Genomic DNA, 24959 nt, shown 5'->3' with positions numbered 1-24959 from the left:
GACTCTCTAAATATAATAAACCAAAACAAATCAATGCAAGGTTGTAACCAATGGCCAGTTGTGTTACATTTCAGGTTCACTTGGCACAGCTAGTACTGCACACTTTTCAATCAGATGGGATTTTGTTATTGGTGCTGTTATCTTTTCCAGCAAAACATCTTTGGGTGAAAGAGCATTTATGTGCCTTTGCTGCCCTTTCTTAAAAAAGCACAGTTCTGAAAGCACTCTAGTTTTCCAGAATGTTTTCTGTTTTTCAGCAACAATCTGCATTAAAAAAATTGACTCAGAAACAATTCCCACCTCCCAGTCTTGCAGGCATATGCTCTACTGAAAAGAGAACAGCTTTAATTACATCTTCAAAGCAAATAGCATGGCATCCCTTCTGAGATGGAATGTACACTTCTGTTTTTGCATGCGGTGTAATGTATGTCACTTGAATACATCAGACTTTGTTAACACTATAATATAAATAACTTTATTCCTTCTACTAGACATATAAATGCCTTTTGGGTTTTTTTTGTTGTTTTCTTTCAGTCCATAATTATATATACATTGAAAAAGAATGAGACACAAGCAGCAAAAAAGGCTTAGACTAGAACAACTCAGTGGTAACTAACCAAATTTGTGGCCTTTTCATATTTTCTATACAAAAAATTCTGCATATAAATATTTTTGGACTTTAGGAATTTTAAAAATAAACGGAACGGTATAGCTGTCACACAGATCAAACACATTTTAAAAACATTTTGTCAGCTTTAACAGAACACGCTGTTGACAGCTAAAAAAAATAAAATAAACCAGATTTTTTAGAGGACAACAAGTCTAAACAACTGCTGATCCAGGGAGACAAGAGGGGGACCTAATTACCACAAAGCAGTGATTCTATTCCAATTCCAAAAGAAGGCAAGGTTTTCCACTTTTCTTTAAAAGTTGATATCTCCTTAGAAAGTTCCTTAGAAAGAACAACATCTCTCTAAAACTGGTCAGCAGTAAGGTAATATCACATTTTGGACTGATCAAAACTCTAGACAGAAAAAAATATCCTAATCATAAAGGGTTTCTAACAATGGGGGATAGTTACATTTTACTATATATACTATAGACAAAATACTACAACATTTAAAATAATTAAAACCAAAAGCAAATATGTTTATAGAACAATTATGTTTTTATGTGAGGAGTTCTCCACTTTAATGTTCCAACAGCAACACAGGTGTTCTTCAGTCACTTTCTACCTCCAAAATGGTGATCTATACAAAACCGAACTGAATGTATCATAAATCTAGGCCCCACAGAAAGTAAAACTTGAATGTACTGACCCTTTTTTCACTTTTCCAATCTGCTTTTGACCTTCAAATTTCTCAGCAGCCAGTAAGGTCTTGTGAGCATGGTCTTAATCTCCTTCATGGAATGGAAGCCCTTTGATACAGAAAAAGTAGAAGAGGCCAGAATGATTGTGAATTATATTTTTTTTATGTGTTGAATTGTCTCTAGAATGGGAGAAGCACAAATTGGCAGGTGCTGGGGAAATTTAAATTGGAGGCACCTATAAAAATGCCAGGGCATATATTTCTAAAAAGTCACTATTGTGGAGAAAAAAAATTATGTTAATATTCAAACCACAGATTTCTAAAACACAACAAAATGTACCTGAGAGTGTGCATATTTATATATATTTATATTTATATTTATATTTTATATATATTTGCCAACATTTAAAGTGAGAAAGTATATTTTCCTCAATTCTTTCCCAAAACAAAGAACTGTGGATTTAAACAAAACCCCCAAACAACCCCTCTCCTTCTCAAAACCCCATGAATGATCTTATGGCCCAAGCATTAAAGTCTAGTGATGCTTTTGAAAACCCCATTTCACATCCTCCTCTTTTCAAATGGTTACCCCAAACAGAATGGTGAAAAACCAAAAATAAAAGTAGTATGTTTAAATATTACTCAGTATATAACAGACTGTACTTGTGTCAGTGAAGAATCTCCAAGAAAATAAAGTATAAGTCATATCAGTGTAGCTCTGTTGACAAATACAGCTAATATTTCCTTGTGATTATTAAGATAATTTGAAAGGATGTGAACACAAACAGGCTACATGAATGCAGTATAATAGAACTCCCCCCCCCCCCCCCAGCGCATTACAATCAATAAAAGGAAAATAAAATCTGAATAATACTAGAGGTAGCAGCTGTTTGTATTTTCTGTTATTCTGAGTATCTTGGAGTCCAACCCTTCGAACATTGCTCCCCTGATAAAAGGCTTGTGTGCGACCAGCCGACATACAGCAGAGTGGTAAGCTAGATGTCTACAATAGTATTCAAAGTATCTTTCCTACTACAGTGGAAGTAGTACTTGTAAAGAAGTGCGTTGACGACCTGTATTAAATCACAGCTCAAAAAGCTATGGCCGTTTGCTGTTTTACAAGCCACTTTAAAAAAACAATCCACAAGGAGTTTAAGCAAGCTATGCAGTTCCACAATGTATAAATAGGGTAAGTTTCAGGAGTTCCATATAAACTCTAAAATATATGCTAGCTGAATATTAATGGAGTAATGCTATTAATCATAGTAATGCCTTAGTTCTGGTATCACAAGAACACATTTCCTTCATATGGGATGATTCTTGGAGTATGGTAGGATTTCTTCTATGTCTGGTAGAAGTGATGGTAGTGGTGGTGGTGCTCATGGTGGTGGTGGTGTTCATGTCTTTGTATCATTTGTCCAACTTGGCCTTCATATAAAATGACTGTGGGCAGGTCTCTCACATGTTCCTTTTCCACAACTGTCCCTGGAGACTGGAAGGTTTTGCACATTTGGTGATTCTCCTTTGCCCTCTGCTTATGCTTCTTGTGAACCTGTTGAGATTGCAAGGGGAGGTAAGGAAGATTCTGGCCCACACGTGCACTTGGGGAAGCCATTGGCATGGGCACCCCTTGAAAAGGTTTATTTCTTACTGCCCTTCCAGGATGCACAGGGGCAACATTTTTGCCCTGGGCCTTGGGAGACCTCACAAAGTACTTGTTTGAGTCCTGGTTCCGGAGCCTCTGCTGGATTTCTGCAATCTTGGCATATGAACTCTCAGCTATATTTATGTGGCTCGCATCTACCACTTGAGATTTCCTATGGTGAGCATGGAAGGTTTCAGGTTCATGAGAACGGGATCTAGTCTGATTCATAACTCTGCTTGGTGGGTCATGTTTTTGAGCTGCTGGAGGAGATCCTAGGAAATAATGAGCCAAGTTAGTCATCTAGTATTTCAAAGTTTTAATTAGTAGCATGCACTTGGCAAGGATAGCATTAATCGGCAGAGTGAATTTTTCCTAAGGAAGTGAATGCAATTATAGCTGTCTAGTTTAATTACATTTAATAATTCTGACTAGTAAATAACACACACCCAAATATACGTACGTATCTATATAAGAGAGCGTGTGTTTGCATGCACATGTGTGTGTGCACGCACGCGTATAAAAGTCTTTACACTACCTTCTCTTGGTCATCATCTATCTGAAATTCACCAAAATAACTCTAAGTGGAATAGTAAAATCTTGGCAGTGGACAAGGAAAGGGAGGAAATCCAAATCCCTTTAATTTGAGGACAGAAGCCAAAATTTGAGGTATGAACCTACATTCTCTAATTTTTGGGTCAGTAGGGAGTACAAAATATATGCTGCTATCATCTTGGGAACGAGATTCCACATCCAAAAATCAGTCCTCACCTCACCCATAGACTAAACTTAATAATTTACATGTAAAGATTGTTCTCCTAGGCTCACCTCCAAGTTTAGCTACACAAACAAGTGCTTCAAAGCAGTCTTGTAGCACATTAGCCACTCCGTTGTGATACCACCTTCACAAGTAATTATCTTGCAGTATTCACACAGTCCTATTCCTTCCAGTAAGTCAGTACAGACAAATCACAGAGGTTCACAATTCACTGCCCCTGATGTGGAACATGCAACTGAAGAAAGAAAAAACAAAAAGATTGCAACATAAATTACCAAATTACCTGGGCCAAACTTTGATGTGTAGTTTTCTATTCCTGCAAGATCCAAATAGTGGTTTCTCCTTTCAATGTTCTCATCAACACAATGACGATAGCACCCACTTTGCTCTGGATTGTTCTCGCTCTGGTGATATCTGTCAGCAGGAAGCAAAATTACAATTCAGCAGAACTTCTTTAAAGTTGTTATCACCATCTGCAAACCAACAACTAATGGCCCCTTTGAAATGACAGGAGTTGCTCACAAAGAAGCAACAAACACTTGAAATTCTGGATGACTGGATTTGCTCAGTTGATAGGCCTGAACTGACCGTTCTTTCCCCTCACACAAACCAACCCCAATGTTGCAAAGCAAAGAAGGCTTTCAAATTGCATCACACTTGCAAAAACAAATAAGAATGCTCCTATGGTTTATTACATCTGTCTTAGGGCCAAACCATCCAACTGATTCTCTAATTTGAACATGCCAAAGAAAACCTGCTGTTGGATTCATGACTGTTCCCACCACTGTCACGAAGTGCTGGGGTAAGCCTCATGTCAGATAAACATTCATGTGTATCTACTTCAGAAAGACAGGCAACAGCACAGGTATAATAACTAGAGAGAGCCCGAGAAGTGAAGGTGTTGGTAGGACAGCCAGAGATAACTGCTGCTTTCCAAATTACAGTTAATAACATCAGATCAGCCGCTGCCTTCAGAATCTCAACTCCTTTTCCTGCTCAGCTTTGCAATTTTATTTATAGCAGAACTATTTCTTGCGAAAGAATGTTTGACATACCATTCATTTATAAGGCTGAAAAAAAAAAATCAAGCAGATGTTTACAGTATTGTAGCCCATAATGCCAAACAATTTAATTTAGCAATTTAAATGGATGTCTGCAGATATTAACAATATTTTCAATATAACAAATAGGATAAGCAGAAAATTCTTGATTAAGTCACTGCCTGTCATTCAGATAGTTCAGTCTCCAAGACCACAAGATAGGCTTTGCTCTTTCTCTGCGTGATTGCACTGATGTCAACCTAAGACCAGAATTTGGCCTTGTATCCTACACCAATTGCTAAATATAAGCTCTGTACCGTACAGTGCCCAGTACTCTGCTTTTAGTCTATCAGCACATTTCCAGGTTTCCAGAGGCTGCTGATCCCACTGAGCTTTGGCACAAACTGCTTTCCTGGTCTAGGGTAGTACTGTTCAGGGACATCACAGAACTGAGTCCCTTGTGTCTCTGACAGACACAGGCCTACCGTTTCTTTGATAAAAGTCACAAGACTTGACCTACCTGGAAGATCATTTTTGCTCTACTTTGATAGAGGTAGAGTATCCTCAATGGAGGAGAGTCTGCCTGGAAAGCATGTAAGCTTTAAAGACTCTGAGTCAGCTTTGAACTCCAGAAGTGACACGGGGTACTGTCAAAACAGAGGGAATGTCCAGATATTCTTTATTTTTTTGGATACCTAGCCAACTCAGTATCTTTTGTGCCTCAGACACACCTTTACACGTTGTTACGCTTTAGCAGATCAACATAAAAGACCTCTGGGGCTAGGACCTGCCTAAATGAAGTTGCCAGGCATGAATTACCCTCAGAAACCATTGGGACTTGCACACATGTGCTGATGACAATGCACAGTTAATGCAGAAAAAAACATCATTGGGTTTGATTCAACACAATTACGCAATACTGTATATAGCGCTGTCCATTGAAAACTAAGTTAACAGGGAACCTGGTTTTTTATTACTGTAATAAATTCCACCTCTCATCAAGACAGTGAAGAAAATCTATGCCAGTATACTGCCACAGCGCTGCATTCTAACAGCTTTCCTATGTGCAAGATGATGTTCAACAATATTCATGCAAATATACTCAGTGAAGCAATTATATACTGATAAGAAATGTGCTCCACTGTCAAAGTGAACTTTAAGTACTTCTGAGAACTGAACTGTCTGGCATCCAGCCCCACAAAGCTCTCCTGCATACACATGAGAAGACATTGGCATACATCAACTACGCATCAAGCACAGTGTGTAAAAATATACAGCGTTGTTACTGTTTTTTGGTTTGGTTTTTAATTAAAAAAGGCATCTGCTTAAGTGCTTGTGGAGAGTATGAAAGCCCTTTCTAAAATTCTCACACTGGAGTGTCATCCTCATGGTAATAAGCACACAGCAATACAGTAGGTAAAGGGAATAGAGCAGTGACAGGGTGCAGGTCAAAAATGCCAACATGAAGTTACGTTCACTGATAACAGAGTTTAAGCCAGTCAGGGAGAAATCACTTAAACGGGGTGGGGGGGAGGGGAACGCGGGACCAGAGACAGAGAGAGGTGCGCATTATATTTTCCCTGTTGCACTAAACGAAATATAAACTGGACCGGCACAAAGATACCCAATGCACATGGTTGCCTGCCAGTGCTCTTTCACCATCCATTATGTACCACACACACCAGGCAAGCTAGCTATGAATCTCATTACTTGATCTTGACAATTGTATTAGCCCTACAGGTGAAAACTCCTGCCTGTAGCTTCCAGCAGATGAAAAATCTAACCCATCTATCTCCCACCTTCAGGATAAAAACATTTCTATCCATTTTATCTTGAATATTCATCACCTCTTGCCTAGAATTCCTAAGTGACTGAATTTGTGAAATGTGTGCACTTCTCACAAGTCCTCGTTGCTGTTTTCAAAGGGGAAGCCTCTGCATTAATATCATGAGATTCTGGTATGAGCCTCAGGGAGCCTTCCTGAGGTTTAGCAATTTGGCTAGAGTGCACAAACAACCCTACAACATACACAGTGTGAATAGGACATTCTTTGTCCTGTCCACATTTAATGAGATTAAGCAAAAACTGTCAGATGCTGACAGTTGTTTGATGCTGATCTGCTCAGCTCAAGGTACAGATTTGTTCTGTCTACGAAGCCTCTAACCAAAGGGATGAGAAAGACAAATGCAGCAGAGCCAAGATTCTACCCCAACATTTGATGCCTCTACAACTGTGAATTTAGTGGAAATGGCTGCTGTTCATAAAACCAATACATTTGTAAAACCAGGACTTTAAGGTGGATGGGAGGGGGACTTTAAACTGAAAGAGGATTTTTGCAATAGATTATCAAACAGAACCAGTCCACTGAATTCACACAGGGCAAACCTTTGCTAATGGGCAGAGTGAATCTGAACACCACATCTAGGCCAGCAAGCAAAACCACAGAGTATTCTTTAGTTCACAGAAGATTTTATACAGAGTTGCTAACAGAAAATTAGAAGTCATTTTAGTCATCTCTTAATCTGAAATTTCATTGTACTGGGATTTACTCACTGGGATAACTCACTAGCATTTTTACTCCATCCAAAATGGGGAGGCACTGTTCTGTTGTCATTTTTAATAAGATGGAATGCTCCTTCTCTGATAAATTTATTATGTATTTGGACAAATATCCCTAAATCCAAGGAAAGCCAAAAGTGAATTTTAATTTTTTTTTAAATTTGCAGCTGAAGAAACAAATGCAGCTAATGATTCAATGTCATTACTGTAGCATTTCAGCAAACGCTTCCTCTGCCTTAGCGTGAAACATAAAATCCTAAACCAGATCAAACCTATACACCAAGATGACCCATTAGAAGCAACTGATCTACATTAAAATACAGCAGAATTATCTGCTTTTGATTTTTTTTCTATCCATTAAAATACCGAATTCAGAAAAAGAATAGCACACCTACATGTGACTAAGAGATTAACATTTGTCTTGGCTGTAAAACTTTTAATACTTGAAAAATACATTGCAAATGAGTGTCATATACAGAAACACAGAATCACAGAATGGTAGGGGTTGGAAGGGACCTCTGGAGATCATCTCATCCAACCCCCCTGCTTCAGCAGGCATACCTAGAGCAGGGGGCACAGGACCATGTCCAGGCGGGTTTTGAATGTCTCCAGGGAAGCAGACTCCACAACCTCCCTGGGCAGCCTGTGCCACTGCTCTGGCACCCTCACGGTAAAGAAGTTTTTTCTCATACTGAGCTGGAACTTCCTGTGTTCCAACTTGTGCCCATTGTCCCTTGCCCTGTCATTGGGCGTTATTGAAGAGTCTGGCCCCATCGTCCTGACACCCACCCTTTCGATATTTATAGGTATTGATGAAATCCCCCCTCATTCTTCTCTTCTCCAGGCTGAACAAACCCAAGACTCTCAGCCTTTCCTCATAAGGGAGATGCTCCAATCTCCTGATCATCTTGGTAGCTCTCTGCTGGACTTGCTCAAGCAGTTCCCTGTCCTTCTTAAACTGGGGGGCCCAAAACTGGTCAAGGCACTCCAAATGTGGTCTCACTAGGGCAGAGTAGAGGGAGAGAATAACCCCTCTCGACCTGCTGGCCACACTCCTTTTAATGCATCCCAGGATATTGTTGGCCTTCTTGGCCTCAAGGGCACAGTGCGGGCTCATGGTCCACCAGCACTCCCAGGTCCTTCTGAACAGAGCCGCTTTCCAGTAGGTCAGCCCCAACATGTACTGGTGTATGGGGTTGTTCCTCCCCAGGTGCAGGACCTTGTACTTGCTCTTGTTGAATTTCATGACGTTCCCCTCGGCCCAGCTCTCCAGCCTGTCCAGGTCTCGCTGGATGGCAGCACAGCCTTCTGGTGTATCAGCCACTGCTCCCAGCTTGGTATCGTCAGCAAACTCACCGAGGTTACACTCTATCCCATCATCCAGGTCACTGATGAATATGTTGAACAGGACTGGACACAGCACAGACCCCTGGGGAACACCACTAGTGAAAGGCCTCCAACCAGACTCTGTTCCGTTATCTCGACCCTCTGAGCTCTGTTGTTGAGCCAGTTCTCTGTCCACCTCACTGTCCACTCATCCAACCCACAACTCCTTAGTTTGCCTATGAGGATGCTATGGGAGACAGTGTTGAATACCTTACTGAAGTCAAGATCGACAACATCCACTGCTCTCCCTTTGTCCACCCAGCCAGTCACACCATCGTAGAAGGTTATAAGGTTGGTCAAGCATGATCTTCCCTTGGTGAATCCATGTTGACTATTTCTGATAACCTTCTTGTCCTCTACATGCCTGGAGACAACCTCCAGGATGAACTGCTCCATCAGAGCAGAGGTGAGGCTGACTGGCCTATAGTTTCCCAGGTCCTCCTTCTTGCCCTTTTTGAAGATTGGAGTGACATTTGCTTTCCTCCAGTCCTTGGGCACCTCTCCTGTCCTCCATGACCTTTCAAAGATGATTATCAAAAACCTAAACACCTCATACCTAAAGACATGGGCCCTACTCCTAACACTCCTAGCCATATCATTCACCACAACTGAGTGTGGCTCATCAAGAACATCTGCCAGCTCCCTCAGCACTTGCAGGTGCATCCCATTGGGGTCCATGGATTTGCAAGGATCCAGTTTGCATAGGTGATCTCTGACTCAATCCTCCTCAACCAAGGGTAAATCTTCCTTTCTTCAGATTTTTTCTCTCTTTTCTCAGGGCTGGGATGCCTGAGGGCCAGCCTTAGCAGTGAAGACCGAAGCAAAGGTGGCATTCAGTAACTGCCTTCTCTGCATCCTGCATTGCCCCTTCCTCGTTCAGCAGTGGGCCCACTGTATCCCCAGTCTTCCTTTTACTGATGTATTTAAAGAAGCCCTTCTTGTTATCCTTGACATCCCTCACCTGATTTAATTCCAAGTGGGCCTTGGCTTTCCTCATCACATCTCCGCATACCCGACAACATTCCTATATTCCTCTCAAGTGGCCAGTCCCTTTTTCCACATACTGTGAAACTCCTTCTTCCATTTGAGTCTCTCTAGAAGCTCTTTGCTCATCCATGTGGGTCTCCTGGCTCCTCTGCCTGGCTTCTTCCTCCTAGGGATGCACCGATCTTGAGCTCGGAGGAAGTGGTCCTTGAATACTGACCATCTCTCTTGGAACCCCCTGCCTTCTAGAGCCCTAGCCCATGGGATTCCTCCTAGCAGGTCTTCAAAGAGGCCAATGCTGGCCCTCTTGAAGTCCAAGTTTGTAACCTGACTTGTTGCCCTGCTTCTACCTCACAGTATTATAAACTTGGCCATCTCATGGTCACTGCAGCCAAGGCTGCCCCCCACTCTCACAACCTCAACCACCCCTTCCTTGTTTGTTAGGATAAGGTCGAGCAGCACATCTTGCCTCTTTGGCTCCTCCACCACCTGCATCAAAAAGTTGCCCTCAGTGCTCTGCAGAAACCTTCTGGATTGTACATGGCTTGCTGTGTCGCTTTTCCAGCAAATATCAGGGTGGTTGAAGTCCCCCATGAGGACCAGGACCTGTGATTGTGAGGCTACTTCCAGCTGTCTGTAGAAGGCTTCATCAGCTTCCTCTTCTTGATCAGGTGGATACTCTGAAGTTCAGTGCAGGTAATGTCTATCAGGTAGGTAGAACTCATGATAACAGGATAGATATATATGATTACACATTTTCTGGGGAAAAAGGCCTGTTCTGGACTGGCATCCAAAATAATTAAAAGAACTAAACCCCTTTTTTTATCTAATCAGTAGATGGCTGCAAGTGTACCTGCAGCTCTTCATAAAAGAAACCACTGTGCTTCTGGTTTATTGGAAATGGATGCACTCTGAGTCACACAGGCTGGACTCCACTGAAAGACAACAGACAGGTATTCTTTCAAATGGTGAAATATATTCTGAAACTTATAAAAAAAAGGTAAATTAAATTATCCCAATTTTCCTGCAAGATCACATTAAATATATTGGTTCTAAGCAAGAAGGCTAATTCCCACATGGGTTCTACCTAATAACCAATTCTGTAAGGCAGAAGTTGACCTAAAGCTAATGTGGCAGCAGGGAAGCACGGTTTCTGGCAGGTGGGAGCCAGCAGAGATGGCCACTCTGCTAAGTCACTCTGAGGTAAGAAAGAGATGAATTTACTTCTCCTACCAAATGTACAAACACACTTTGTAAGTGGAGTTGAGTCACCCCACACTTACTATAAGCCACAACCCCCTTCAGCAGAACAGAGCATGGAGCAGGTGTGTCTAAAAAGACACTGCATGTCCTCCAAAGAGCCAACAGAAAAAGAAAATTTTACTAATGAGTGCTACAGATTTGCTTTTTTGTTTTAGTATACAAAGTATCCACCCATGCAATCTGCTGATGGTTCCACAGTGAAAATCCTGTAACTCCTCTATTTTAACATGATTTTTAAAAATAAAGCAAGCAAGCAAAAAATCAGTGGTTGAGGTTTCCTCAGAGGTACCCAGTGCTTGTCAGGAGGCAGGGTTCTTTCCCCTTACCTGAGAGAAGCCCGCTGTTTTTTCTCAGAGCTTCTTACTTCTTCATTAGCTTTGCTTTCAGATGTATGCCTCGCACTCTGCAAATCTGCCAACAAGAGAAAGTACATTATTCTCCCATTACTGTCCTTGCTGATCAGCATAACTAACATGCTACATTGCAAATACTTTTTTTCTTGTTGGTAGATCAAGATGTAATATATCATTCCATGTAACCTTCTCAAAAGTGCTTTTGTCCACATGACAGATTTTAGGCAGCCATAACCTTGACTTTAGGACATTAGTCAGGGTTAGGCTGCAAGCCATGTGGCAGGTTAAATGGAGCCACATTCACACTGATATACTTGTCCCTCAGGAGGGCTTGGTATTTTGGAGCTCGATGCTGTACTAATGCATCACATAGCTCCCCAGCAGTGCAAATTTGACTATGGCTGCACTTGACTGAGTGGCTGTAAGTATTAAAACTGAGGTAACAAGGCTCTTCTTTTGGATAAGGTGCCCACATTTTCTACTGAAGTATTACTTTAAGTATTTTTAAGTATTTTAATTTAGTGCTACTTTATCTACTGAAGTAATTATGCTGATAAAACTCTTATTAGAGTGAATATAAGGTGAATAAGGCATCAGAATATAAGCTATTTTATAATGGCAGACTGCCAGTACGAAAAAATGTGCAATTTTTATGTAGAGATTCATAAAGGTTACTTAGGCTTAATTGTTTATTCTTACCCAGCAGCAGGTATAGCTATGCACCTGAAAAAAAACACATTTTATACCACTATACACCTGTTTCCACACAAACTGAGCACTGTAATACCAGCAGAGTTAAGGTGGTACAAGTTCAAAAGGCCTTAAATCTGCCTTGCAGTACACAAAGACAATTACACAACATATGGGTTATTGCTGCTGCCTAAAGAAAACAATCAGGAGACGGAACCCTCATTTGCCTAAGAGACACTGAAAGGGTAGTAGACAATTTTGCATCTGAGATCTTAAAACAGGTTCATGGGGTTTAAAATACCCACATAATTTGCTTTTATGTATATATTTATTTGTATTAAAATATGAAGACCGATTTTTAAAGGATCCTTGAAATTTTGGGGTATTTTTTCCAACGGCCAATTGCACATCCTTACCAGAATGATTTAACAAGATACCCTTTTTCTTCTGGCTGCCATCTGGTGCCACAGTAAGTTTCACTCGCAGAGTTTTGCTGGAACTAGGAGAATGGTTTACTGATGCATCAACTACCTCATAGATGGTATGAAGCAAGCTGGTAATATCCTGTAGTTGGGTTGAAACAAAAAAAACCATACTATTGTGAAAATGGTATGAAATCTATGGCTTTGATACTTATAACTGTTTTAGACTTGGGACTATTAAATGCTGGGATATCCTCAGAAGTCACTGAATTTAAAAGAGGTGAACTTGCACAGAACCTTACAAGAAAGGATCCATTTGTCTCTTCTGTTAAACCCCATTTCTTCTAATATAAACTGTAATATAGCTCACATACACAGAAGAGAATGATTCAAGTAGATCCATATACTTCTTCATCAAATGCTGTAAGATTTGTGAAATGGGGCAAACCAGACCAAAACAATAATAAAAGCACAAGGCATTCAGGTTTCCCAAACTGTGAATCAGCAAAATTGTGTTCTGCCTTTTCTTTTCTTTGGTTTCAACAGAACCCAGGGATAACCATTCATTCTGCACTAAAAATTGAGTTCACATGACCAAAATAAATACAGAAATTGAAGAAAATCTTGAACATTACAGTCTTACTACTTCTTGGGTTTTTGTCTTTGGCCTATTAACTAGTTGATTATATAGAGGAAAACCAGTAAGAGAACTGGCTAAACTGTAGACCTCAGGTCTGGACATAAATGATGTCTGAATGTTACTCCACCATATGCATATTGGGGTCTAGCTTATTTTGCAAAATTAAAACCAGCTCTAAACTTACATTTTTGAACCACAGAGATTATCCAGTCAGGCCTAGTACAGAACATTCTCCACATACCTCTTTGAAGGCAACGGGATATGAACAAATGCTTACATGTCTGCCTATATCAGAAAGAACAGTGGCCAATTTTAATAAGCCAGTTGTTTCGAACACGAGAAACACTGTTTAGTAGCTGGTGATGCTCAGATGTCTTTCAGGTTGATCTAATCCAGCTAGGCTCAAATAGGGTACTACCTTAAATTTCCAGGCTGAAAAGGACATCTCTTGGCTCACTGCTTTTGCCCAGAGGGATTTCATCAAAATTGATCTTGGGCACCAACCTAAGGCCAAAGCAGACTGATCATTGCAGGCTATAAAGATCCCATTCAATATGTATATATGAGAATTTATCCATGCTGGTCTTCCTATTCCTTGATCTATCCTAGTACCTAAGCTCTCTCTAGATGCCTGCAAACACCGATATCTAAATCATCCTTCATTAAGTATAACTGGTTCTGAGAATTAAGACTCAGGTCTATAAAAATTCAATGCCTCTACAATTTTTCCTTTGCCCAGGGGTCATGCCCGTAAAAAAGGCAGCTCAAGGTAGTATGCCTTAATGGGTCCCAGCATTTTAGTAGTCAATATGCAACACAGTCCTCATTATCTAACCAGCTTTAAAGGTGATACAGAAATACTAATTTCTACTGACACGAAATTTAGGGAAATACTGACCTTATGGGCAAGACAAATGATTTTACAGTAGGTGATTTTCCAGCTCAATAGGCAGAATGAATAACTAAATACTAGAGGGTCCAGACTTTGTCCCTCTATTTTTTCTGTGGAATTCTGTGGAATGTCTCCAGACTTGTGAGTTCAAGACAACATATTCATAAAAAGAGAGCAGCATTTGCAATCTCTCTCTTATTTCCACACTGACATATTTTTTCTACCCTTGCTACAAGAGTCTCTATATATGGGCTGTTACTACCATGTCAGTAGGTGCTTTCAATACTCTTGACAAGAATCACCGTCTAAAGCTTGAATAAGGGAAAAGACTGCTCAGTGACAATCTGGTGGACACCTCGTAGCTTTTTAACACATCTCACTTCTCACACTTCCACCCTAATCTGAAACCTAGCCAGACCTCTAAATAGACACAGCCATATCTAACAGCCAGCTTGAAAGGCTGGAATTTTATTTCATCTATGGGAAAAATCCAACCAAGCAAGAACACAGACAGACAAACAAAACATACCTGTTGTTTTATACGCCCTCCATAAATTATGTTCTTGGAGCCTTGTGCTATAATCCTACACCTCAATAAGCCAAACCTTCCCCTTCAGCAGAATATTTAAGCATCGTATTTATTCTTAACAGGGCTTCTTGCACTCAGTACTTTGGTAAATGGAGCTTTTCCCATACATTCCTTAATGAGTGTTGGTTAGCCAACATGGCATCTTTCCATGCAAGGCTACTATCAAGAGGTTATTATCAACTCTTTCATTCACAATAATCTATCCTCCTTCCTTTTTTCAGCTATGCCAGATGTTTGTACAAGCTGAGCATCTAGTCTATTTTAACTTCAATAGGCAAAGACAAAAAGTCTTTACTCCCACTGTCCTTTTACATGATTCTTTTCCAGTGATGAGGTCTAATTTGTTAACTGGCATACAATTTGCCCCCTGTGTTCTGTCACGGTCTTCCTCAACAAGCCGCTTGACTCAGCAGTTTAAAAAGTACTCGAAAATGCTGTCAAGGAAGGCCAGATGTGACATTTGCGTGACCCATACTTGGTAACTCAGAAATACGTACATGCACGTATCACATCAGGACGATTTACATCTCTCAGCCAAACAGGCCTGAATTAACCCAAATTAATGTCCAGGTACCAAGCAGTTAAAGAAGCTGCACAGAGGTATCAGGACACCTTGTGGCCTTATGCTCTGCTGCCTGTGCATTTTGTTACATGTTTAATACCCAGCTTCCTCCACAACAATCTGAACTGCTTTGCATTCTGGCACTGAATGAACATGGTCGTCAGACTGGATATATACCAAGATCGAGGTTAGGGATATCCATAAGTAACCGCTTAATGCTTATGCTGATCTTTTAAATACCGACAACAACATTTTTATTATAGGATTCATTTACTTGTGGTCCTAATTTGGGGTTGGAAATTCTAGCAGACTGACAGTTCTGATTTGGTCAAACAAGTCTGCTTGGGTCATCCACTACTCTGTCACCTACCAAGGTCCTGCCTGAGTAGGTAACAGCTACAAGGCAGCCTGAACCTCCTGTTGCTTTCCAGTTGTTGCTTCACAATTATAACATACAAATTCTTGATGTGGTAGGAATGGTCTTCATCAAGTTTTGAATGGTGACTACAACTACCTTCTCACAGCCCTTTTTTGGCAGCTAATATGGTAGCAGCTTCTTGTCAAATTAGTAGCACTAGACTATTAAAATACATGTTATGAAATTTGTATTTTACAGTTATGTCTATATTTACCCCCAAAAGAATTTTCATCTTCTGGTAGACTGCCAGAAGTCTTGAGGCAATTTGTGTTCCTCTTGAAAGCTGTCCCACTGAACATTATCTGCATTTAAATTCCTTAAAGGACTGCCTAAAGCCATTGAGACAGCTTTACCTTCTACACACCAGCTTGTGCATTTCACTATCCTCAAGATATCTAGAATCAAAGATCAGGAATAAAAGCTAGTTAATTTTTCCCCTCTTCTGGTGCACCAACCAGCATGTCTCAGGGACCACCTACCAAAGAATCTAATTTTTCTGCACAATGGATTATGATTTTTACTAATCACATGATTTTGCAACTGCTTTGCTTAAGACCACTTGGCATTTCTTGCACAAAAAGTTTTATCCCACGTTTCTCAAACTTCCTCCATTTTCCAGTGAAAAATAAACAAGAAGAGATTTTTTCAGTGCTTCCCATTTTTCCAAAAATACCATTTGTTTGGTTTTTTTACTGAAATGTACTTACAAACCATTTCTAGTCAAAAATCATTGTGGGTTTTTAAATTATTCAATTAAATGGGTAAAGGAAAATAAGAATAAAAAAAAAACAGAAAACAAACCCAAACGATTTCTCTCCTTTACAGATTACATTTAGAGGGGAAGTAGGCTGCATTATTCTAACCTCTGAAGGGCTTCTAGTGTGCAGATTTTCTGCTGGGATAGGTGGTTCAATCAAGTAAGAAAACAGAAACTACTGTATTTTTCCTCAAAGAGGAAAACAAATGCTTGCTGGGTAGTATCTGAACAGCCAGCACATACCATACGCAGATTTATTTGTGTCTTTCTTATTGAACACTACAGTTGTTTTTTCCAGGGCTGAAGGATTTAACAGTGTTGATCTGTATGTTTTTCACATCCTATTTTATCAAGCAGCTAATACAACAAAGTATGTTAAAATAAGCAACTTTAATAGATTGCCAGAAATACTTGCATTAGAAAGTATTAGAAAGTAAAGCAAAGAGTTAAGGCAACACATGTATGCTGCACTCACACATGTAACCACAGAATATTTTACAGATATCCAGTAGTAGATTAGCAGGAATTTAGAACATTCAGAGAAACTAATGGGTCTGCAAAAAAGAACAAGAGAAAATTACATGAAGTATTCTTCATTCCTTACAGAATTCATGCAACTGAGAAAGTCCTTATTTGCGGTATTAATTTTTTACTTCTAAGGAACATTAGTGGTACAGGGATGACCCTATATTTCCAGTATTAGTGTAGCTTATCATCATAGGACTAGTTAGCAAACTAGAGATTCTGTAAAGAAACTAAGAGGCTTTTCCAGTGGAATTAATTTAACAGAATGAGACATTTGCACGCACAAAAAAATATAATTAAACACCTCCCACCCCCACCACCCCCAAACCCCACTGAGTTTAATAACACTGAAAGAAAACATTCAGTTTGATTCTTTGTCACTTGTCTGCGAGAGATGTTTTTGGCTTCCCTCAAAACCAAAAGAGAAAGTCATCTTTTCTCTTAATATTTCTCTCGGGCACAAATCCACCAAATCCAATGCCTGAAATGATGGTCCTCTGACACAGACAGGCACTACTCCTGTTTCTGTCGGTTCCACTGCTGCTTCTACACCATGAGTTAATACAATGTTGACAAACATAGTAAAACCCAGCACAATTCAAAATAAGGGTCAGGCTGATAAACAGTAGCCCCAGAAAAGCCAGTATCCTTCCCCACATCAAAGATTTGGTGCTGAGTTCTGAATGCAGGAATAACGCCAACCTCTTCACTCATTACAGACAATATAAGCAAAAATAACTAAAATAAAAAAAAAAAGAAAAGAAGCATAAGAGAAAAAAAATGGGTGTTTAATGTAAGGTACAAAAAACATTTTTAGCATTAAAAAATGCATGAAGAGAAACATGAATATCATTACCTTTCCCTCAGAAAAAGGAAAGTTCTCATTTGTGCTTTGTTTGTAGTCTGATTTTTACATACAGCAGGATGATTTTAATGCAACATCAGCTTTGTTTGAACACATATGTCTTTGAATCATTCTCATTTGGGACCTGAAAGGAGCTTCACTTGCTATCCACTCAACAACTAGTGTAGAAGAAATTAACTTTTTTTATGCCTGGCAAGCAACTTTCTTATGTGCTTATTCCTGTGCAGTCACTCTACTAAAGAAACTCAATTTTCCAAGAAAGAACTGATTGAAAAAAAATAAAGCTAGTATTTATGAAGTATAATTACATTCAGAGAGCTCAATATAAAACCTAATGGATCAAAACACATTAGTTCAATTATCCAAGTGTCAAGTCCAACTACAAATATCTGTGTGTGAACATAATTACAGTGCAGCTGTCGGTTCTAAAAAAGCCTGTAGTACATAATGAATTGTCCTCGTGCGGCTTATGGAATGAAGAGAATCATTATTAGCCAAGTTTTGTAATATACATATTAGGGCAGGAAAAGTTATCTCCCGTTTCACCAAAAGGACTGAAAAATGGTTGTCTTCTGTGACAGAAAAAAGCAGTAGTTTAATAACACACAGTAATGCTAATTTTATAATTTGCCATCCCAATAATTATGCTTTCATAATGGGTGTATCTCCTCAAGAAGCATGACTAGATCTGAATTTCTAATTATAAGGACTACAGAATAAGTCATACAGACTCTAGGATGAAATCAAAGCAGTATTAAGCTCTGCAGATGTTGTTAAGATCCAGAAGAAATTTCACTAAGATGGAATTTGAATGCTCTTGCAGTGAGCTGTCATTGTGTAAAACCCAAGGGAAATTTTATCCAGTAATGAAATCCATATCTTATTTACAATTTTCAAACATTTTAATGAGAAAAACATTTAGTTCACTTGTAAAATTGCACCCCACCTACATGCCTCTTACAAACTTAAATTAACACTGTATTCCTTTGGAAACTCTCTGGACATGAAGTCCAATGTTTTAAGCACAATGACTTTGAATCAAATGAAATGGATATGGGTGGGCAAGTCACTTCCTTTTCCAGTGTCTCACTTTTCCAACATGAAAAACAAGAATGATAAGGCTGATGACTTTCTGTAAAGCACCTCAAGGCCTACAGATAGAAATCTGACTTCAGAAATTTCATCTCTGTTAAATCTGACTATAAATCCAGGAGACATTAAAGTGAAATTTTCAAAGAAGGAGAGAAGGTCTACACTAAGCCTTTCTCAGCAGAACACTGGACGTTTGTTTACAAAAGCTGGCTGGTTCTAAAAGCATTTTCATGAGCTCACTAAATGGCACTGGTACAGATCAGCCATCTTCCTCAGACTGTCCATTCTGCCCCTGATCAAGCAATAAGCCTCACATACGTTTAACTCAAAGCATGTGTTCCATTGTTTTTAATTGAAACTATTCACACATTTAACGTTCACCATCGTTAAGTCCTTTGCTGGATCCAGAGCAGAGCTGTTTAACAAACGAGAGTATCAAGCCCACTGTGTTGACTGCAAGCCTCTCAGGGGCTAATAGAACAAGAAATTCTATGTCATACAAAGAGACTGAAATTCCTCTTTTGTGGCCAAGATTATCTATGAGCTGCTATCATTAGTCATTCTTGTACAAACAACTCTTAAATTGCATCTGGATTCAACAGAAGACAACCAACAAGATGGTTTATACAAATGGCACTGGAACAGCTTACAAAAGAAGTGTGATACCATAACTGGGAAACTGAAATGGTGCATAATATTTATTTCTATCTTTGGTCACATGTAAAGAGCTGAAAATTATCAACCTATTTGGTCCCTTGGTTAAAAGAATTTTTTTTGGCACAGGTTCAAGCCTGAATATAGCAACCTCCAGAGCTGAGAGTAGTATAATTTTCAATCCCTGCACAGATTGGGTTTCAGTTAAGCTGCAGTCTGCTATTGTGTCAGGGAGAGGTAGAATTTGGCTGTAACATATTCTCTAAGCACAATCAAATGAAGCTCTTTGGTGTACCACATAATTGTGAATAATAATTGTATACATACTTAAAAGCATATTCTCATTACATTCAGCACATGGAACTCCCATCGACATTAATGGGAATTCCATGCCTGATTGTAAAGGACACTCATGTGTGTGGTTTTGGGTTTTGTGTGTTTTTCCCCTATTCTTTGAGAGTCATGATAACCTTGTAATGAAGACTTAGACCTGGGTCTCTAAAGATCTGGGTTCAATCCACCACTAGGCTCTTGTGAGACTTCAGGCAAGTTATTTCATTTTTCTGGTCTCTGTTCCCCATACATTAACAAACACAATAGTACTTCCCCGCTCCGCCTTGTCCTTGCCCTCTCTATGTATCTTGTCACAGAATCACACAGAATCACAGGTTGGAAGGGACCTCAGGGATCATCTAAGTCCAGCCTTTCTAGGAAGAGCACAGTCTAGACAAGACAGCCCAGCACCCTGTCCAGATGACTCTTAAAGGTGTCCAACGTGGCCGAGTCAACCACTTCCCTGGGGAGATTATTCCAATGGTTGACTGTCCTCACTGTGAAAAATTTTCCTCTTGTATCCAATCGGAATCTCCCCAAAAGCAACTTGTGTCCATTCCCCCTTGTCCTCTCCATGTGACTCCTTGTAAAAAGGGAGTCTCCATCTTCTTTGTAACTACCCCTTAAGTACTGGTACACAGTGATGAGATGCCCTCTGAGCCTCCTTTTCTCAAGGCTGAACTAACCCAGTTTCCCAGCCTATCCTCATCTGGCAGGCTTCCCAGTCCTTTGATCATCTTGGTGGCCCTTCTCTGGACCCCTTCCAGCCTGTCCACATCCTTTTTGTACAGAGGGGACCAGAACTATACACAGTACTCCAGGTGTGGCCTGACAAGCACTGAGTAGAGTGGGATGATGACTATCTCGGCTGGCGATACCCTTTTTGATGCAACCCAGCATCCTGTTGGCCTTCTTGGCCGCAGCAGCACACTGTTTGCTCATGTTGAGCTTTCTGTCCACCAGGACCCCCAGGTCCCTTTCCACAGAGCTGCTCTCCAGCCAGGTGGATCCCAGTCTGTACTGACTCCTGGATTACGTTTTCCCAGGTGCATGACCTTACACTTCTCCTTGTTGAACTTCATAAGGTTCTTGCTGGCCCACTCTTCCAGCCTATCCAGATCTCCCTGCAGAGCAGCTCTCCCTTCTGGAGCGTCTACTTCCCCACTCAACTTGGTGTCATCAGCAAACTTCATTAGGCTACGCTTGATGCCGTTATCCAGATCGCTTATAAAGATGTTGAATAACATTGGGCCCAATATCGATCCCTGGGGGACTCCACTTGTGACAGGTTGCCAGTTTGAGAAAGAGCTATTTATCACCACCCTTTGGGTGCGGCCTGTCAGCCAGTTCCCCACCCACTGCAGAAACCACTTGTCTAGGCCATAATGCATTAATTTCTCCAGGAGGAGACTGTGGGGGACCGTATCAAAGGCCTTGGAGAAGTCCAGGTAGACAATGTCCACTGCCCGCCCCATGTCAACCAGGCCAGTCACTTTGTCATAGAAGGCCACCAGGTTTGTCAAGCACGATCTGCCTTTAGTGAAGCCGTGTTGGCTTTTCCCAATTGCGTGCTTCATTTGACTTGTGATGGCCCCCAGGAGGATTCGTTCCATAACTTTCCCAGGGACTGAAGTAAGGCTGATGGGCCTATAGTTACCCGGATCCTCCCTCGAGCCCTTCTTGTAGATAGGGGTAACATTTGCCTTCCTCCAGTCCTCTGGGATATCCCCCAGTCTCCATGACTTCTCAAAGATTATGGAGAGTGGCCTTGCGATGTCAGCCAGCTCTCTCAACACCCTTGGGTGGATGGCATCAGGGCCCATTGATTTGTACGGGTCAAGCTCCTGTAGTAATTCATATACTAACTCTTCCTTCACCAATGGTGGGTCAGTGTTTGGATCAATAGGCAATTTTGTTCCCAAAGCCTGGGACCCAACAGTGTTGGTAAAGACCGAGGTGAAGAAGGTGTTGAGGACCTCTGCCTTTTCTGTGTCGTTGGTGATTGATTCTCCTTTTCTGTTTAACAGTGGGCCTACGTTTTCCTTCTTTTTCTCCTTATGGTTGACATGTCTGAAGAACCCTTTCTTGTTATTTTTTATGTCTACAGCCAGTTTCAATTCAAATTGGGCTTTTGCTTTTCTAATTGCATCTCTGCACGCTCTGGCAATGCCCTTGTAGCTCTCGACAGATAATCCTCCACTTCTCCATTTCTGGTGTGCTTCTCTTTTGGATTTGAGTAGACCCAGGAGGTCATGGTTGAGCCATGGGGTCGTCTTGCTCCGCTTACTTCCCTTTCCTTTGTAGGGGATAAATTGGCATTGTGCTTCCAATAGAGAGTTCTTGAAGGACTCCCAGCACTCACTAGCTCCTTTGTCTTCCACGGAGGATTCCCATCGAATCCCTCCCAGTTGAGCCCTGAGTGCACTGAAGTTTGCTCTTCTAAAAATCCAGAACCCTTGTCTTAGAGCTGACCTTCAGCACACTCAGCAGGATCCCGAACTCCACAAAATTGTGGTCACTGCAGCCAAGGCTATCAGTAACCGAGATATTACAAAGCAGGTTTTCTTGGTGCGTGAATACCAAGTCCAGCAGTGCCTCATTCCTGGTTGGCACACCTAACATTTGTATGAGGAAACAGTCCTCTATACATTCCAGGAACTTCGTGGATGACATGTGAGCTGCCATATGTCTTCCCATTTGAAACTCTGGACTTGGCCTGTAATGTTTCATCTGCTTATTCTCTTACATGAGGTGCACAGATATCATCTGACTATTCCAAACACTATCAGAGTAGAGACAATTAAAAAAGCCTAGTAATGATGTTCACGTACATGTCAAAAACCCTGAACAATGACCACATGTGGCAACTTGTTCATAAATGTCAAAAGATATTTGCTTCAGTCTTCTAGGAAAAATTTCTGCCCTCATTTGATGTCTAAGGCCACTACACTTTCAGTATTTACCCTATTCATTTCAATCTGTTCTTAGTAATTTTCACAGACACAAGCACAAGAGGCAAGAGAGACAAAACCTGTCAATTTTCAGCTGATTATCTGAAGGTGTGGGAGCCAGTAAACACACCTCACAAAAAAATCAATGTCAGCACATTGCAGTAAATCTCAGTAAAAGGCATTCTTCTAGAAGAAGCATAATTCAATTTGGATAGAAATAGTTCTGAAAAAGGACTGTACTGTAATCTATACATCCTCTTATTTGGCTTCTTATTTGCACAGGAAATACAACTTGAAGACATCCTGATAATAAAAAATAGAGACGGGTATGCTTTGACAGCTATTCACTATGGTCCTCCAGCAAGTATCATCAACGTTATTTCTACTTGGAGGGAGAAGGCAGAGATCAGCTTAATATTCATGAAAACAACAGAAAGTATAGTTAGACCTACTGGAAAGAATGTCAGAAAGCAACCTTGCTATTTGGTTAGCTTAACTCTGAAATGCAGGATAGAAGCCAGAACAATATACATTTGCAGGGGTTTATTTTGACAATGTGTTTAGTTGTTCATTTGTTTCAGATATTTTTCTGCCTCAAATGCCAGTACTATTTTTTTAAAGGCTAATCCCAGATATTAAACAACAACCAGCTTAAAAAGTGGTGCAGTACATCTGAAAACAGTAAACTACTGGTGGGATTGTTTCTAGGAGGGAAGGGTCCATGGAAACTGCTGTTTAAATTGGCAGGACACCTCTATTTCTTAGAAGAAAAGAATGTTCCTGTTATAAAACACTTCTCTTGTTAGCAAACACTGCACACAAAGGGGTAGCTGTACTTTGCTTACCTCGCGTGTGACTCTTCCGTTGTTATCAAAGTCATACAGTGTGAAGGTCCATTCTTGCCTGTTATCTTCCTCTACTGACACATCACATTGCAATTCCTAAGAAACATGCAAAGAGCAGCTGATTACCTAAAGAAAAAGGCCCGTTTGCAGAGGAGGCTGTCCATAGAAGGTGGCTGCTTGCTTTCTTCCTTCCTCTCTCCCTTACAGGAGAGAAGCTTTGAGAATATGTGCCAGGGAGGCCTCTGTCCACCACAACGAAGGAGTCTCATCACAGTCACATGATAATCCTAACTCCCTTGTGCTGGACTTTGCGGAATTTGCAAGATGCTTTCTACTCCATTGCAGAAAACACAAAAAGGTGCAAGAAAGCTACTCCCTGAAGCTCTTGAAATACAGTAAGATTTCCCACCAAAAAGTGAGAAGGAAAACTCTGCTTAACTCAGGAGGAGAAAGATTACAGGAATAGACTCACAGAATGAGGTGGTACACTATATTGCCAGGAGCAGTCATTAATGCAAAGTGGATATATGGCACAAATTCCCACCAGTGAGACCTGTCCTTGACACAGATATTTGATACCTAAAGGTTGTCAGAGTTAGTGCAGTACAGCATCATGCCACTGAAGCTCTTGAAATGGAGCCCACCTAGGAACTGGCAGGTAAGAATGATGTGGGAGTAGTGCCTGGTCCTTATTTTAACTGTGCTTCTGTTAGTGAGAGTGTGATCTGTGGAAAGCCTGAAAGAATCAATTTCTTAAAGAGAAAAAAAATCCCCAAACCAAAACCAAGACTTCAGTCAAGAACAAAGGATGCACTTTGACTGACTCCAGTCACCTGGGTACAAATTGTTTGCTTTCTCTCAAGACCTATGCAATCAGAATTATCCAGAGCCACAACAAGGCAAAACAGAAAAGTTACAGTGCAATTAAAATGAAAGCCACTGTATGCAAGTAAAGTAAACAGCTCCAAATAGCTTCAACATGATAGAGCTCAAAATACCTAGTTGATCTTCTGACTTGAAACCAATTCTCTACAGCAGTTACCAGTACCCCCTGTCCCCTGCTGAGTTCAAAGTCAGTCTTGTCTCAGTTGTAACAAGCCCGGCTGAAAGCTGCCAAGTGCCCTGCACTCTATTGTGGAAACACAGTTTCATATTACATAAACATTCCCAGCACCTTTAAAAGCCAAATCACATCCACTTCAGATTTAGACCTCTTGCCTCAACACTTGCATTTCTGATTCTTTTATGCCTTTGAAATGTTTACCAGTCTGTTAGCTCCTAGCACACATAGGTGGAAAACTTTCATTTGTAGAACAAGGGAAAAAATATCAATACTTGGTTTCTTGCCACATATTAATATTTCCCTGTCCCACATTGCCTAACATATCATCTTCATGCAAGGATGTGCT

At 40.6% G+C, this 24959-nt stretch overlaps 1 protein-coding gene across 2 annotated transcripts in view; it reads right to left on the bottom strand.

The window, feature by feature from the left end:
• Positions 1-448: 448 nt before the first annotated feature.
• NKD1 (NKD inhibitor of Wnt signaling pathway 1) overlaps positions 449-24959 on the bottom strand; it is a 112508-nt gene continuing 87997 nt past the window's right edge. For both annotated transcript variants that reach the window (XM_075101581.1, XM_075101580.1), the window contains 5 exons: positions 23551-23646; positions 12422-12569; positions 11289-11373; positions 4014-4144; positions 449-3227 (listed from right to left, as the gene is read on the bottom strand). In XM_075101581.1, coding sequence (XP_074957682.1) covers positions 2653-3227; positions 4014-4144; positions 11289-11373; positions 12422-12569; positions 23551-23646 — 1035 coding nt within the window. In that variant the 3' untranslated portion in view covers positions 449-2652. The remainder of the gene's footprint in view (positions 3228-4013; positions 4145-11288; positions 11374-12421; positions 12570-23550; positions 23647-24959) is intronic.

This window comes from Phalacrocorax aristotelis, chromosome 8 (genome assembly GCF_949628215.1).
Source record: "Phalacrocorax aristotelis chromosome 8, bGulAri2.1, whole genome shotgun sequence".
NCBI classification, from domain to species: Eukaryota; Metazoa; Chordata; class Aves; order Suliformes; family Phalacrocoracidae; genus Phalacrocorax; species Phalacrocorax aristotelis.
This window is presented reverse-complemented; position numbering and strand designations above follow the sequence as displayed.